This window comes from Engystomops pustulosus, chromosome 4 (genome assembly GCF_040894005.1).
Source record: "Engystomops pustulosus chromosome 4, aEngPut4.maternal, whole genome shotgun sequence".
Classification (NCBI taxonomy): Eukaryota; Metazoa; Chordata; class Amphibia; order Anura; family Leptodactylidae; genus Engystomops; species Engystomops pustulosus.
In genome coordinates this window covers 14942770-14958459 of record NC_092414.1, presented here as the reverse complement: position 1 = coordinate 14958459, position 15690 = coordinate 14942770, and the positions used below count along the sequence as shown (strand labels likewise).

At 42.5% G+C, this 15690-nt stretch overlaps 3 protein-coding genes across 4 annotated transcripts in view; all 3 read right to left on the bottom strand.

The window, feature by feature from the left end:
* Positions 1 to 15690, bottom strand: part of LOC140126138 (hemagglutinin/amebocyte aggregation factor-like) — a 105994-nt gene that overhangs the window by 19836 nt on the left and 70468 nt on the right. Inside the window, exon 1 of one of the 2 annotated variants that reach the window (XR_011854754.1) lies at positions 6431 to 6528. The exons of the other annotated variant lie outside the window; for it this stretch is intronic. The gene's annotated coding sequence lies outside the window, so the exon portion shown is untranslated. Of the gene's footprint in view, positions 1 to 6430; positions 6529 to 15690 lie in introns of those variants that run through there. 2 annotated transcript variants of the gene reach the window in all.
* LOC140128866 (hemagglutinin/amebocyte aggregation factor-like) lies at positions 415 to 6334 on the bottom strand. Its single transcript, XM_072150570.1, has 6 exons — positions 6312 to 6334; positions 6055 to 6081; positions 4995 to 5097; positions 4562 to 4750; positions 4118 to 4270; positions 415 to 750 (listed from the first exon to the last, which is right to left on the bottom strand). The coding sequence occupies exons 1-6, from the start codon at positions 6325 to 6327 to the stop codon at positions 711 to 713; spliced, it is 528 nt and encodes a 175-aa protein (XP_072006671.1). The 5' UTR covers positions 6328 to 6334; the 3' UTR covers positions 415 to 710.
* On the bottom strand, positions 11311 to 15560 carry LOC140128865 (hemagglutinin/amebocyte aggregation factor-like). Its single transcript, XM_072150569.1, has 7 exons — positions 15546 to 15560; positions 14963 to 15064; positions 14844 to 14870; positions 13803 to 13905; positions 13392 to 13580; positions 12982 to 13134; positions 11311 to 11645 (listed from the first exon to the last, which is right to left on the bottom strand). The coding sequence occupies exons 2-7, from the start codon at positions 15003 to 15005 to the stop codon at positions 11606 to 11608; spliced, it is 555 nt and encodes a 184-aa protein (XP_072006670.1). The 5' UTR covers positions 15006 to 15064; positions 15546 to 15560; the 3' UTR covers positions 11311 to 11605.

Below are 15690 nucleotides of genomic sequence, written 5' to 3'. Positions count from 1 at the left end.
GCCCCCACATCATCAAACCAGCAGGGGGCAGTGTGTCCTCCTATCACTTCTATTGGTGACTGATTGTACTATTGCATGTACACATTCCAGGATTGTACCACAGTGGTTGTATCCTCACCCTGTTGTGCTCTTAACTCTCTAAACTGCACTAGAATTCTTCCCCTCTACTCTGAGTGACTGCTGTAGCATTCATCTACAACTCTGCTTCAGCTTTTACTCAGAGCAATGGGAAGAGGCTGTGGAGCAGTCACTGCAAAAAGTTAATAGCACAGCAGTGTGAGTAAAGGTCCGCAGATTCCCCTTATCTATAGTGAACGCACTGAGCTCCAGGGAAACTTTGTAACACACCTTGAGCATGACATAGTGTGAACTGCGCATAAATAATACTGCAAAGTAACAACACACAACACTACAGGACACTTTTATTGAATAAGATTTTCACTAAGACTACAGGCAGTGTATGTATTTAGTGCACAGAGCACAGCAGTGTGAGGATACTCCCACAGGGCAATATGGGAATATAAATCAATATAAATCACAATCCTGCTGCTACTAACAACACACACAAAGGTCTGATTACACATCTCTCCAGGGACAATACATAACTCTAGCTCCAGTGTGTATGGTCACACCTGCTGATTGGTTCCTTTTCATAATTATATAACTAGGGTCCATTGATGGAGGAGCTGCACCCCGATGGATCCGGTGGATTATTGGGATTTACAATATCGGAACTTCCATTTTCTGTCTCTGTATTATAAACAGAAAATACAATTAGACATAACATATAGTCAGTATAGATAATTTAAAGGGGTTATCCGGGTTTAAATATTTTTTTATGTCCGGGCTGGGGAGGGCTATTTAAACACAATAAACATGTACTTACCTCCTCCGGTGCTGCCGATGTCCCGCGCCGCGGCCCGTCTTCTCGGTGTGCCGGTTTCATTACACCGGCGCACAGGGAGCTTCCGGCCGGCCGGATGCTCCAATGCGCACCATCTCCCAGCGCTTACAACGCTGAGAGATAGGGACGGATGGGAGGAGCCGTCCACAACGCGGACCGGAAGCTCCCTGTGCGCGGCTTCCGTGCCCCTGTTTGTTTACAGGGGCACGGATCGAAGTGACCGCGGCGCGGGACATCGGCGGCGCCGGAGGAGGTAAGTTCATGTTTATTATGTTTAACTATCCCTCCCCAGCCCGGCCATAAAAAATGTTTTAAACCCGGATAACCCCTTTAAGGGCTTGTTTTTTGCAGGAAGAGGAGTATTTTATGAATATTATTTATTAAAAGTTTCGTCCATTATATTCTGTATTTGTTTGTACCACATTCACCTTGAGGCAATTTTTCTCAAAGATATTCTGCAGATCAGCATGATTGGGCTGATGCCTCCTGCAGGTTAACCCTATCAATCCCTAACATCAAGGAATCTTCCCCCTGACCAAAAAGGTCTCTTATTATAACTTCACATTTAGTTTGCAGGTAGCTTCTTTAAAGGATGTATCCTCACACTCCTCTCCTTCTCCGTGTACAATGACAATGTTATAAATAACACTGACCCATCATTACATCACTACTGACAATAGATGATGTCACAGCTTATCTCCTCCCCCCTCCCTGTACAATGACCTCTATATAGATAACACTGACCCATCATTACATCACTACTGACAATAGATGATGTCACAGCTTATCTCCTCCCCCTCCCTGTACAAAGACCTCTATATAGATAACACTGACCCATCATTACATCACTACTGACAATAGATGATGTCCCAGCTTATCTCCTCCCCCCTCCCTGTACAATGACCTCTATATAGATAACACTGACCCATCATTACATCACTACTGACAATAGATGATGTCACAGCTTATCTCCTCCCCCTCCCCGTACAATGACCTCTATATAGATAACACTGACCCATCATTACATCACTACTGACAATAGATGATGTCACAGCTTATCTCCTCCTCTTTCCTGTACAATGACCTCTATATAACACTGACCCATCATTACATCAATACTGACAATAAATGATGTCACAGCTTATCCCCCCCCTCCCTGTACAATGACATCTATATATATAACACTGACCCATCATTACATCACTACTGACAATAGATGATGTCACAGCTTATCTCCTCCCCTCCCTGTACAATGACCTATATATATAACACTGACCCATCATTACATCACTACTGACAATAGATGATGTCACAGCTTATCTCCTCCCCCTCCCCGTACAATGACCTCTATATAGATAACACTGATCCATCATTACATCACTACTGACAATAGATGATGTCACAGCTTATCTCCTCCCCTCCCTGTACAATGACCTATATATATAACACTGACCCATCATTACATCACTACTGACAATAGATGATGTCACAGCTTATCTCCTCCCCCTCCCCGTACAATGACCTCTATATAGATAACACTGATCCATCATTACATCACTACTGACAATAGATGATGTCACAGCTTATCCCCTCCCCCTCCCTGTACAATGAACTCTATATAGATAACACTGACCCATCATTACATCACTACTGACAATAGATGATGTCACAGCTTATCCCCTCCCCCTCCCTGTACAATGACCTCTATATAGATAACACTGATCCATCATTACATCACTACTGACAATAGATGATGTCACGGCTTATCCCCTCCCCCTCCCTGTACAATGACCTCTATATAGATAACACTGACCCATCATTACATCACTACTGACAATAGATGATGTCACATCTTATCTCCTCCCCCTCCCTGTACAATGACCTCTATATAGATAACACTGATCCATTATTACATCACTACTGACAATAGATGATGTCACGGCTCATCCCCTCCCCCTCCCTGTACAATGACCTCTATATAGATAACACTGACCCATCATTACATCACTACTGACAATAGATGATGTCACAGCTTATCTCCTCCTCTTTCCTGTACAATGACCTCTATATAACACTGACCCATCATTACATCAATACTGACAATAAATGATGTCACAGCTTATCCCCCCCCTCCCTGTACAATGACATCTATATATATAACACTGACCCATCATTACATCACTACTGACAATAGATGATGTCACAGCTTATCTCCTCCCCTCCCTGTACAATGACCTATATATATAACACTGACCCATCATTACATCACTACTGACAATAGATGATGTCACAGCTTATCTCCTCCCCCTCCCCGTACAATGACCTCTATATAGATAACACTGATCCATCATTACATCACTACTGACAATAGATGATGTCACAGCTTATCTCCTCCCCTCCCTGTACAATGACCTATATATATAACACTGACCCATCATTACATCACTACTGACAATAGATGATGTCACAGCTTATCTCCTCCCCCTCCCCGTACAATGACCTCTATATAGATAACACTGATCCATCATTACATCACTACTGACAATAGATGATGTCACAGCTTATCCCCTCCCCCTCCCTGTACAATGAACTCTATATAGATAACACTGACCCATCATTACATCACTACTGACAATAGATGATGTCACAGCTTATCCCCTCCCCCTCCCTGTACAATGACCTCTATATAGATAACACTGATCCATCATTACATCACTACTGACAATAGATGATGTCACGGCTTATCCCCTCCCCCTCCCTGTACAATGACCTCTATATAGATAACACTGACCCATCATTACATCACTACTGACAATAGATGATGTCACATCTTATCTCCTCCCCCTCCCTGTACAATGACCTCTATATAGATAACACTGATCCATTATTACATCACTACTGACAATAGATGATGTCACGGCTCATCCCCTCCCCCTCCCTGTACAATGACCTCTATATAGATAACACTGACCCATCATTACATCACTACTGACAATAGATGATGTCACAGCTTATCTCCTCCCCCTCCCTGTACAATGACCTTTATATAGATAACACTGACCCATCATTACATCACTACTGACAATAGATGATGTCACAGCTTATCTCCTCCCCCTCCCTGTACAATTACCTCTATATAGATAACACTGACCCATCATTACATCACTACTGACAATAGATAATGTCACAGCCTAAATCATTGCCTCCACTTACTCAAAGTAATTGTTATGTTCGCTGAATGCTCCCACCAGGACATATCCATCTGGGACTTTGAAATTCATTTCAGAATCAAATCCGTTCACGTAGACGGTCTCTTGGCATCCGACGATGTATTGTACATTTGTTTCACAACAGTAAAATTTCCATCTAGGCCACAACAAAAATTGTTTATGACAATGCCATAGTGCCCATAGAAAAAACATGCAACATTTTCAGGAATTATACTGTATGTTGATACCAGCCTGAAATATGGTCAATATGGATAAAGAGAGGGATACAGTGCATACTATATAGGTTAAGGACCTACAGAAACATGGTCACATGATCAGTGCAGGTCCTGATGGCAGAAAAGTAGGAGAGTGATCTGGGCTTTGAATATAGGGTTGGCCTGTAGTTGGAGGTCTTATGTATATGCAGATGTCAGGTGCATTGACTTACCTTCGGTCTTCGTAGTAAGTGTTATACTCACTATGAAGACCTGAGAGTGCTTCACCTAGTGGGCAGTTATAGTTTAGCAATCCATCATAGTCATTGACATAAGGCGTCCAATAGCATTGCCCGGATTTAGGGAGATTTCTCTTGCAACTAAGCGCCCAAACTCTGTCTTCATACTCATCGCTATGTGTACTAGAAGAAGAATGACAACAATTACAACCTATAAACCCATTCCACCTTCAAGTAGGTTCGCTAGGTGCTCTGGGGGCAGGGCAATATATTATAATATACATCTTAGCCCTTCAATGGGTATTATATGGTGTTGGGGCCCCAATGAAAGCATATTATACTGTTGCGGTCCCTCAGGGGTGGGGTTAATGGCGGGAAAGAGTAACACACAAATTTATATATTTCCAATTCTTTTATATCTTATTACCTGTTTATTGAGTCAATGGTTTCCTGACTTGGACACACAATCGTGAAAGGATCTGTATAGCAGGTCTGCCACTTTAAAGGTTCAACACATTTTGCTTCTCGCGCTTAGAGAAAAAACATCAGTAAAGAAGTAGCGACCATGAGCTGCTGTACAAAAAACCTTCATCTCCGTTTATTTATTATAGAAATTTAAGAGTCATAAATCCTTCATCCTTATTCTATGCACTGAGATTTATTGGAGATTTTTAACCTTCAAATGGAGAAGCTATAGTTCAGTATATTGTCATGTATCTAAGGCTATGGAGAAATATGCAGCTGCAGGGTAACAGTGTTCTCCTCTTGCTCCATTCTTACTGCAATCACAGGTGATATTACTAGATGTGACTGGAGTGTAATCACTGTGTACAGCTTGTATACAATATTATAGAGGTGTCTGCCGTACGTAGAGCTGAGCTGCACTATCTAAGCTGCCATTATATGTGTATCTACATTACATAGAGCTGGGCTGCTGTATCTAACCACCCCGGGGTAGAATGACACAGGAAATAGTATGGGTTAAACTGTAACAGGTAGAACGTTGTCTACTTAGAAGCTCAACCCCTTGCAGGTTCTTGTCCGAACCCGAACCTGGAAGTTTGGTTCAAGTTTGGTCACTCAGTGCAGGTATTAACCTTAAAATGCAGCTTGCAAAGCCACCAGTGCATGTGCACCGCCAGCTCCCCTCCCAGTGGAGCTCGAACACCAAACCCAAACCCTGGCTGAAGTACAGATTCAGGGACCCAAACCTGCAATATTCAGCCCAGACCTAAACATCGTGGTTTGGGTCTGCTCAATACAAGTTAGAACCCAAGACACAAATGCAAAGTCGAGACAAAGAAAATTCACAACAGGTCAGAAGATTCGGGACAGTTGGAAAGCAGAATATAAAATTTCAAAAAGAAGCAGCAACCAAACATTGACTATAACAAGACTAAAGAAGTCCAACGAAATTACACGCCTTCCCCATACAACACGTAGATATATTGAGTGAGAGAAGATGGTCACAAATGGGAAATAGTTACCTGCCTCAAAGATAATTTCTACTCCATCTGCAGAGAAGACATAAAAAATCATAGAGTGACCAATAGAACGTAATAAAAAACATCTACATCCAAGTTCTGATAACGAGAAGATGCTTCACCTATGAGGAGGGACATGTAGAGCAACCAAACATTGACTATAACAAGACTAAAGAAGTCCAACGAAATTACACGCCTTCCCCATACAACACGTAGATATATTGAGTGAGAGAAGATGGTCACAAATGGGAAATAGTTACCTGCCTCATAGAACATTTCTACTCCACCTGCAGAGAAGACATAAAAAATCATAGAGTGACCAATAGAACGTAATAAAAAACATCTACATCCAAGTTCTGATAATGAGAAGAAGCTTCACCTATGAGGAGGGACATGTAGAGGAGCGTGAGGAGGATGTCCATGGTGAGGAGCTCTGCTCTGATCCCTCCTGGACGGATTCTTCTGAAGAACCTGACAAGACCTATATATATATATATATATATATATATATACATAGTCAGACGACAAGAAAAAAGGCGTAATAATAACTTTTCCTGTGGTCTTCTTCGGAAGGGGATGGCCGGTTGTCATCCTGTGGTTTGGCAATTACATTCTGAATCACTGATGCTTAAAAGTAAAACTTAACAAATATGAAGGGAATGACTTTACTTTTAGGTTTGTAGGAAACCACATTTCTGTGTTTTTGTGATGTTTTTAGATAAGATGATCTGCAAATTATGGTGAAAAACAGAACAAAAGTTAATCGCAATAGTTTGTTATATTTCCTTTGTTGGCCAAGACTGAAGTCAAATGTTTTCTGTAAGTCTTCACAAGGTAGGTACACACCGCTGCTGGTTTGTGGGCCCATTTCTCCATGCAGATCTCCACTAGAACAGATGTTCTCGGGGCTGTCGTTGGGCAACACAGACTTTCAACTTTTTTATTTGGTTGAGATCTGTAGACTGGGCACTCCAGTACCTTGAAATGCTTCTCTCGAAGCCTCTCTTTCATTGCCCTGGTGCTAGGGATCATTGTCACGCTGAAAGACCCAGCCATGCTTCATCTTCAATGCCCATGCTGATGGAAGGAGGTTTGCACTCAAAATCTCACTATACATTCAATCTTTTAAGAGGGAGAATTTGCACAATTGCACTCTCAAATTGAGAGTTCTAAGATTATTTAACTATAGTTCCTCAAGGGCGGGGCTTCACATATTTCTAGGCACAGAGACAGCTGTGAGTGAGCTGACTGTAGAACATTGCTGAGTAAAGTGGTGGGGGCCCTGGGATTCGAGCCCCTGGAGCTCTCCCTATAATTAAACCTTAATCTTTAGAGCTTCTGAATTTATTTTTTATCCTAATAAAAAAAAATAGTTGTGCATACCATATTTTTACATTAGTAAAAATAATCGTTCCAGTAATACCATACATCAGCAAAACTGGTTCCGCTCAATACACTGTCATACAGAAAAAGAGAGATTAACATTAAAATATAGTTACAAATAAAATCATTACTCATCCATGTACAGCATGTGAGTAATATCCTAAATTGTAGGTAAAACTGCATTTTCAAATTTTTTAGAAACAAATAAATTCGTCGGATTTTAAAAATTTTCGGGATTTGCGCCGCTGTGACAGGTATTTAACTGGGGATTGTGTCGCACACGATCTGATTGTGGCGTAATTGCGCTGGCTTTCATTGGACAGAAGTCTGGGGGCGGGCCGTAGGACAATCCGACTGATTTGGAGTGCGGAATTTAAGATTAAAATTGTGTCGCAACCAATTCACTTACATGCACCAGGAAGAAGAAGGTGAACTCCGGCGGACCTAAAGAGGGAAGCGACACATGCAGGATATCGGGCGCACAATCTTTGTGAATTGCAACAAAGTTAATTCTCGTTGGACAACGCACAGCGGGGATCGCGCGGGACCGGGTAAGTAAATGTGCCACACTGTGTCCAAAATGTCTGCCATTTCCATATAAATTATTTCAACTAACATGTTCAAAGAGTTATATCAATGGACACCCCAATGTTTTTACGTGGTCATGGTGCAAAGTTCCATCTAAGCCAGATTACAAGACTCTCACAATGAAGGAAATTGATGAACTGCGGTTCCGCATGGGCGGGGCTTTAGGTATATACACTGTTCCAATTGATGATCTCACTTGTACTCTCACTTGCTAATTATAGCTGTGCTATATACAGGAGAGAAATGAAACTCTTGTTCCCAGCTGACCAAGTGTTAGTCCTGGTTCTCAGGTAACTGGAATTTGCATAGTAATAAGGCCACAATTAGGTATAGTACAGTGTTGACCATCAGCTTTTACTATTTGATAAGGTCTTGGTGCAAAGTGACATGAAAGAGCAAGGACACAGCTCTCAGAATGAACGTTCTAAGGGAGATCATTTAATTATAGTTCCGCAGGGGCGGGGCTTCACGCATTTCTAATGCTGACAGGAGACACTTTTGATCTCATCTGACTAGTAATTAGTTCTGGATTTCATAAAAAAATTATTTACACAGCTCTACACAGGATTTACATAGTGACGAGCTGTGTTAGCACAGGCAAGTTTGGAGGCCAGTGCTGCAGTGGAGTTGCGATGTCGCTCCTGACTGGCTGAAACAGGGCATAGTAGTTTATATGGAACAGGGGGAAGACATTTTTGTCGGGACAGGGAGTGGAGGACTTGGGACTTTGTTGCCTCTATAATATGATGTTGAAGCTTAGGCGGTCTCATCTTTCGGGCACTGTGTGATGTCATCAGTGCCGCCTGCTGATGGGCTCCATGTTTACTAATCAGTTTAGGTGGGTGACACTTATCTGGCTGAATGGAAATTTGGAAGGAAGGTTGAAGTACATACATACAATAGATACACTGCTCAAAAAAATAACAGGGAACACTCAAATAACACATCCAAGATCGGGGTGAATGAAATATTCTCATTGAATACTTTGTTCTGTACAAGGTTGAATGTGCTGATAACAAAATCACAAAAAAATAATCAATGGAAATCAAATGTATTAACCAATGGAGGCCTGGATTTGGAGTCACACACAAAATTAAAGTGGAAAAACACACTACAGGTATGCAGCTTTGATGTAAGGTCCGTAAAACAAGACAAAATGAGGCTCAGTATTGTGTGTGGCCTACACGTGCCTGTATGACCTTCCTACAACGCCTCGGCATGCTCCTGATGAGGCTCAGTATTGTGTTTGGCCTCCACGTGCCTGTATGACCTCACTACAATGCCTCGCATTCTCCTGATGAGGCTCAGTATTGTGTGTGGCCTCCACGTGCCTGTATGACCTTCCTACAACACCTTGGCATTCTCCTGATGAGGCTCAGTATTGTGTGTGGCCTCCACATACCTGTATGATCTTTTTACAACACCTTGTCATGCTCCTGATGAGGCTCAGTATTGTGTGTGGCCTCCACATACCTGTAAGACCTCACTACAACACCTTGGCATGCTCCTGATGAGGCTCAGTATTGTGTGTGGCCTACACGTGCCTGTATGACTTCCTACAACGCCTCGGCATGCTCCTGATGAGGCTCAGTATTGTGTTTGTCCTCCACGTGCCTGTATGACCTCCCTACAATGCCTCAGCATGCTCCTAATGAGGCTCAGTATTGTGTGTGGCCTCCACGTGCCTTTATGACCTCACTACAACACCTTGGCATGCTCCTGATGAGGCTCAGTATTGTGTTTGGCCTCCACGTGCCTGTATGACCTCCCTACAATGCCTCAGCATGCTCCTAATGAGGCTTAGTTGTGTGTGTGGCCTCCACATACCTGTATGACCTCCCTACAATGTCTCGGCATGCTCCTAATGAGGTTGAGGATGGTCTCTACCTGCACTACCTGAGCCACTTGTGTGGGTTGTAGAGTCTGTCTCATGCTACCATGAGTGTGAAACACATCAGCATTGGTACAGAGAAGTGGTCTGTGGTCCCCACCTGCAGAACCACTCCTTTATTGAGTGTGTCTTGCTAATTGCCAATAATTTCCACCTGTTGTCTATTCCATTTGCACAACAGCACATGCAATTTATTGTCAATCAGTCTGGCTTCCTAAGTGGACAGCTTGATTTCACAGAAGTTTGATTTACTTGGATTTATATTGTGTTGTATAAGTGTTCCCGTTATTTTTTTGAGCAGTGTATATAAGTATCTAGTGTGTCCCCCTATCACTGCTAGGGGTGACTGTCCTATACCATGTCCCCCCACATCATCACACCAGCAGGGGGCAGTGTGTCCTCCCATCACTTCTAGGGGTGACTGACTGTCCTATTTTATGTCCCCCCACAACATCACACCAGCAGGGGGCAGTGTGTCCTCCTATCAGTACTAGGGGTGACTATCCTATGCCATTGCTCCGCACATCATCACACCAGCAGGGGGCAGTGTGTCCTCCTATCAGTACTAGGGGTTACTGTCCTATGCCATGGCTCCCCACATCATCACACCAGTAATGCCTCCAGCCCCCCACATCATCACACGCAGTGTGTCCTCCTATCATTGGTAGGGGTGACTGACTATCCTATACCATGGCGCCCCATATCATTACTCCAGCCGGAGGCAGTGTGTCCTCCTATTGCTTCTAGGGGTTACTGTCCTATACCACGGCCACCACATCATCACAGCAGAAGGGGGCAGTGTGTCCTCCTATCACTACTAGGGGTGACTGACTGTCCTATGCCATGGCTCCCCACATCATCACACCAGCAGGGGGCAGTGTGTCCTCCTATCACTACTAGGGGTGACTGTCCTATACCATGACCACCCTCATCATCACACCAGCAGGGGGCAGTGTGTCCTATCACTACTAGGGGTGACTGACTGTCCTATGCCATGGCTCCCCACATCATCACACCAGCAGGGGGCAGTGTGTCCTCCTATCACTTCTATTGGTGACTGATTGTACTATTGCATGTACACATTCCAGGATTGTACCACAGTGGTTGTATCCTCACCCTGCTGTGCTCTTAACTCTCTAAACTGCACTAGAATTCTTCCCCTCTACTCTGAGTGACTGCTGTAGTATTCATCTACAACTCTGCTTCAGCTTTTACTTAGAGCAATGGGAAGAGGCTGTGGAGCATTCTTTGCAAAAAGTTAATAGCACAGCAGTGTGAGTAAAGGTCCGCAGATTCCCTTTATCTATAGTGAACGCACTGAGCTCCAGGGAAACTTTGTAACACCCCATGACATAGTGTGAACTGCGCATAAATAATACTGCAAAGTAACAACACACAACACTACAGGACACTTTTATTGAATAAGAATTTGAATAAGACTACAGGCAGTGTATGTATTTAGTGCACAGAGCACAGCAGTGTGAGGACTCGCCCACAGTGCAATATGGAAATATAAATCACAATCCTGCTGCTACTAACAACACACACAAAGGTCTGATTACACATCTCTCCAGAGACAATACATAACTCTGGCTCCAGTGTGTATGGTCACACCTGCTGATTGGTTCCTTTTCATAATTATATAACTAGGGTCCATTGATAGAGGAGCTGCACCCCGATGGATCCGGTGGATTATTGGGATTTACAATATCGGAACTTCCATTTTCTGTCTCTGTATTATAAACAGAAAATACAATTAGACATAACATATAGTCATTATAGATATATGAGGGCTTGTTTTTTGCAGGAAGAGGTGTATTTTATGAATATTATTTATTAAAAGTTTCGTCCATTATATTCTGTATTTGTTTGTACCACATTCACCTTGAGGCAATTTTTCTCAATGATATTCTGCAGATCAGCATGATTGGGCTGATGCCTCCTGCAGGTTAACCCTATCAATCCCTAACATCAAGGAATCTTCCCCCATGACCAAAAAGGTCTCTTATTATAACTTCACATTTAGTTTGTAGGTAGCTTCTTTAAAGGATGTATCCTCACACTCCTCTCCTTCTCCGTGTACAATGACAATGTTATAAATAACACTGACCCATCATTACATCACTACTGACAATAGATGATGTCACAGCTTATCTCCTCCCCCTCCCTGTACAATGACCCCTATATAGATAACACTGACCCATCATTACATCACTACTGACGATAGATTATGTCACAGCTTATCCCCTCCCCCTCCCTGTACAATGACCTCTATATAGATAACACTGACCCATCATTACATCACTACTGACAATAGATGATGTCACAGCTTATCTCCTCCCCTCCCTGTACAATGTCCTCTATATAGATAAAACTGACCCATCATTACATCACTACTGACAATAGATGATGTCACAGCTTATCTCCTCCCCATCCCTGTACAATGACCTCTATATAGATAACACTGACCCATCATTACATCATTACTGACAATAGATGATGTCACAGCTTATCCCCTCCCCCTCCCTGTACAATGACCCCTATATAGATAACACTGACCCATCATTACATCACTACTGACAATAGATGATGTCACAGCTTATCTCCTCCCCCTCCCTGTACAATGACCTCTATATAGATAACACTGACCCATAATTACATCACTACTGAAAATTGATGATGTCACAGCTTATCTCCTCCCCCTCCCTGTACAATGACCTCTATATAGATAACACTGACCCATCATTACATCACTACTGACAATAGATGATGTCACAGCTTATCTCCTGCTCCCTGTACAATGACCTCTATATAGATAACACTGCCCCATCATTACATCACTACTGACAATAGATGATGTCACAGCTTATCTCCTCCCCCTCCCTGTACAATGTCCTCTATATAGATAACACTGACCCATCATTACATCACTACTGACAATAGATGATGTCACAGCTTATCTCCTCCCCCTCCCTGTACAATGTCCTCTATATAGATAACACTGACCCATCATTACATCACTACTGACAATAGATGATGTCACAGCCTAAATCATTGCCTCCACTTACTCAAAGTAATTCTTATGTTCGCTGAATGCTCCCACCAGGACATATCCATCTGGGACCGTAAAATTCATTTCAGAATCAAACCCGTTGACGTAGTCGGTCCCTTGGCATCCGGCGATGTATCGTACATTTGTTCCACAACAGTAAAATTTCCATCTAGGTCACAACAAAAATAGTTTTCTTTAAGAGCCATGCAACATTTTTGAGAATTATACTGTATGCTGATACCAGGCGGTCAATATGACATAAGAGAGGTAGGGAGTCTATACTTTATGGTAAAGGACCTGCAGAAACATGGTCACATGATCAGTGCAGGTCCTGCGGCCAGAAAAGCAGGAGAGTGATCTGGGCTTTAGGGTTGGCCTGTAGTTGGAGGTCTTATGTATATGCAGATGTCAGGTGCATTGACTTACCTTCGGTCATGGTAGTAAGTGTTATACTCACTATGAAGACCTGAGAGTGCTTCACCTATTGGGCAGTTATAGTTTAGCAATCCATCATAGTCATTGACATAAGGCGTCCAATAGCATCGCCCGGATATAGGGAGATTTCTCTTGCAACTAAACGCCCAAACTCTGTCTTCATACTTATCGCTATGTATACTAGAAGAAGAATGACAACAATTACAACCTATAAACTGACTTAAAGGGGGTCTTCTACCTTCAAATAAGTTTTTTCAAGCACTGTATAATCTCCTAGGTAGGGGCCACTTTATAGTGGGACAATAGAGGGATATTATACTGTATGTGGTCCCTCAGGGGTGGGGTTAAGGGTAGGAAGCACAGAAATTTACATAAATTTACAATACTTTTATATCTTCTTACCTGCTGATTGAGTCGATAGTTTCTTGATTTTTACACTCAAAGACGATAGGATCTCTATAACAGTTTAGCCATTCTCCAGATTCAGCACATTTTGCTTCTCGTGCTTAGAGAAAAACATCAATAAAGAAGTAGAGACCATGAGCTGCTGTACAAAAACCTTGATCTTCCTTGATTCATAGCAATTTAAGAATCATAAATCCTTCAACCTTATTATATGCACTGAGCTTTATTACAGATTTTTAACCTTTAAATGTCATAACTATAGTTCAGTATATTGTCATGTAACTATGAAGGCTATGGAGAAATATGCAGCTGTAGGACTACAGTGTTCTCCTTTTGCTCCGTTCTCACTACAATCACAGGTGATATTGCTAGACGTGACTGGCGTGTAATCACTGTGTACAGCTTGTATACCATTTTATAGAGGTGTCTGCCGTACGTAGAGCTGAGCTGCTGTATCTAATGTGCCATTATATAGACATTTACATTACAAAGAGATAAATGTTTGTATCTTATGTGGAATTATATAAGTATCCACCTTACATTGAGCTGAGCTGCTGTATCTAAACACCCCGCTAGGGGTGAACTTAAACTCTCTGCTGCCTGAGGCGGGCTGTAGGACGCTGCCCCCACCGCGCCATCCACTAGTAATAAATCAGGTTAAGTGCGATCTCCATGCCTTGTCTAACACTGTTGCTAACATTGGATGTTAACTTTCTTTAAGTTTCAGGTTCTGTTTTGTAGAATGTTGCCCCCTATCTTGTTGCAGGTGGTGCCGCCTGAGGCAAGTGGCTCAACTCGCCATTGCATCCCGGTGAAGAATGACACAGGAAAGAGTATGGATGAAGGTGTAACATGTAACACTTTGCCTACATAGAGACTCAGATATTTGGTGGTTACAACCCAAGGCACAAATAAAAAAAAAATCAAGGAAAATTCAAAAGAAAGCCAGAAAATTTTGAACAGTCGAAAAATAGATATAAATTTTCTAAAAGAAGCAGCAACTAGGAAACTAAACAACTAAACATTGGAAATACTTACCTTTCCGTACTCCCATCTCTACTCCACCTGTAGTGAAGACATAAAAAATCATAGAATGACCAATAGAACGTAATAAAAAACATCTACATCCAAGTTCTGATAATGAGAAGAAGCTTCACCTATGAGGAGGGACATGTAGAGGAGCGTGTGGAGGATGTCCATGGTGAGGAGCTCTGCTCTGATCCCTCCTGGACGGACTCTTGTGGAGAACCTGACAAGACCTTCATATATATATATATAGTCAGACGACAGGAAAAAGGCGTAATAATAACATTTCCCGTGGTCTTCTTCGGAAGTGGATGGCCGGTTGCCATCGTGTGGTTTGGCAATTACATTCTGAATCACTGATGCTTAGAAGTAAAACTTAACAAATATGAAGGGAAAACCGATGACATGAAATCACATGAACTAATAATGACTTTACTTTTAGGTTTGTAGGAAACCACATTTCTGTATGTTTTTGTGATGTTTTTAGATAAGATGATCTGCAAATTATGGTGAAAAACAGAACAAAAGTTATCAAATAACAACGAAGTAGCAGCGGTGCTGGCACTACCCACATGCACTTTAAAGTCTTGGGCGTGATGGGACCGTTTGGAGTAAAGACGACTGGCAATATACTGCAGAGATGTGAAGACTATAGTGGTGCTCAACGTAGAAGGGCAGCAGTCACAGATGGAAGAAGAAAATCGCGGCACTCACCAATGCAGTCTTCAAATTTTATTCACAGATATGCAGGTAATACAGGACGCCGACAAGCGGCAAGGCGACGGGCCGTTTCACACTGAGTAGCACTTTCTCTAGCCTCTGACGTCATCCTTCCGGGGCGTGCGCATTATAACGCGAG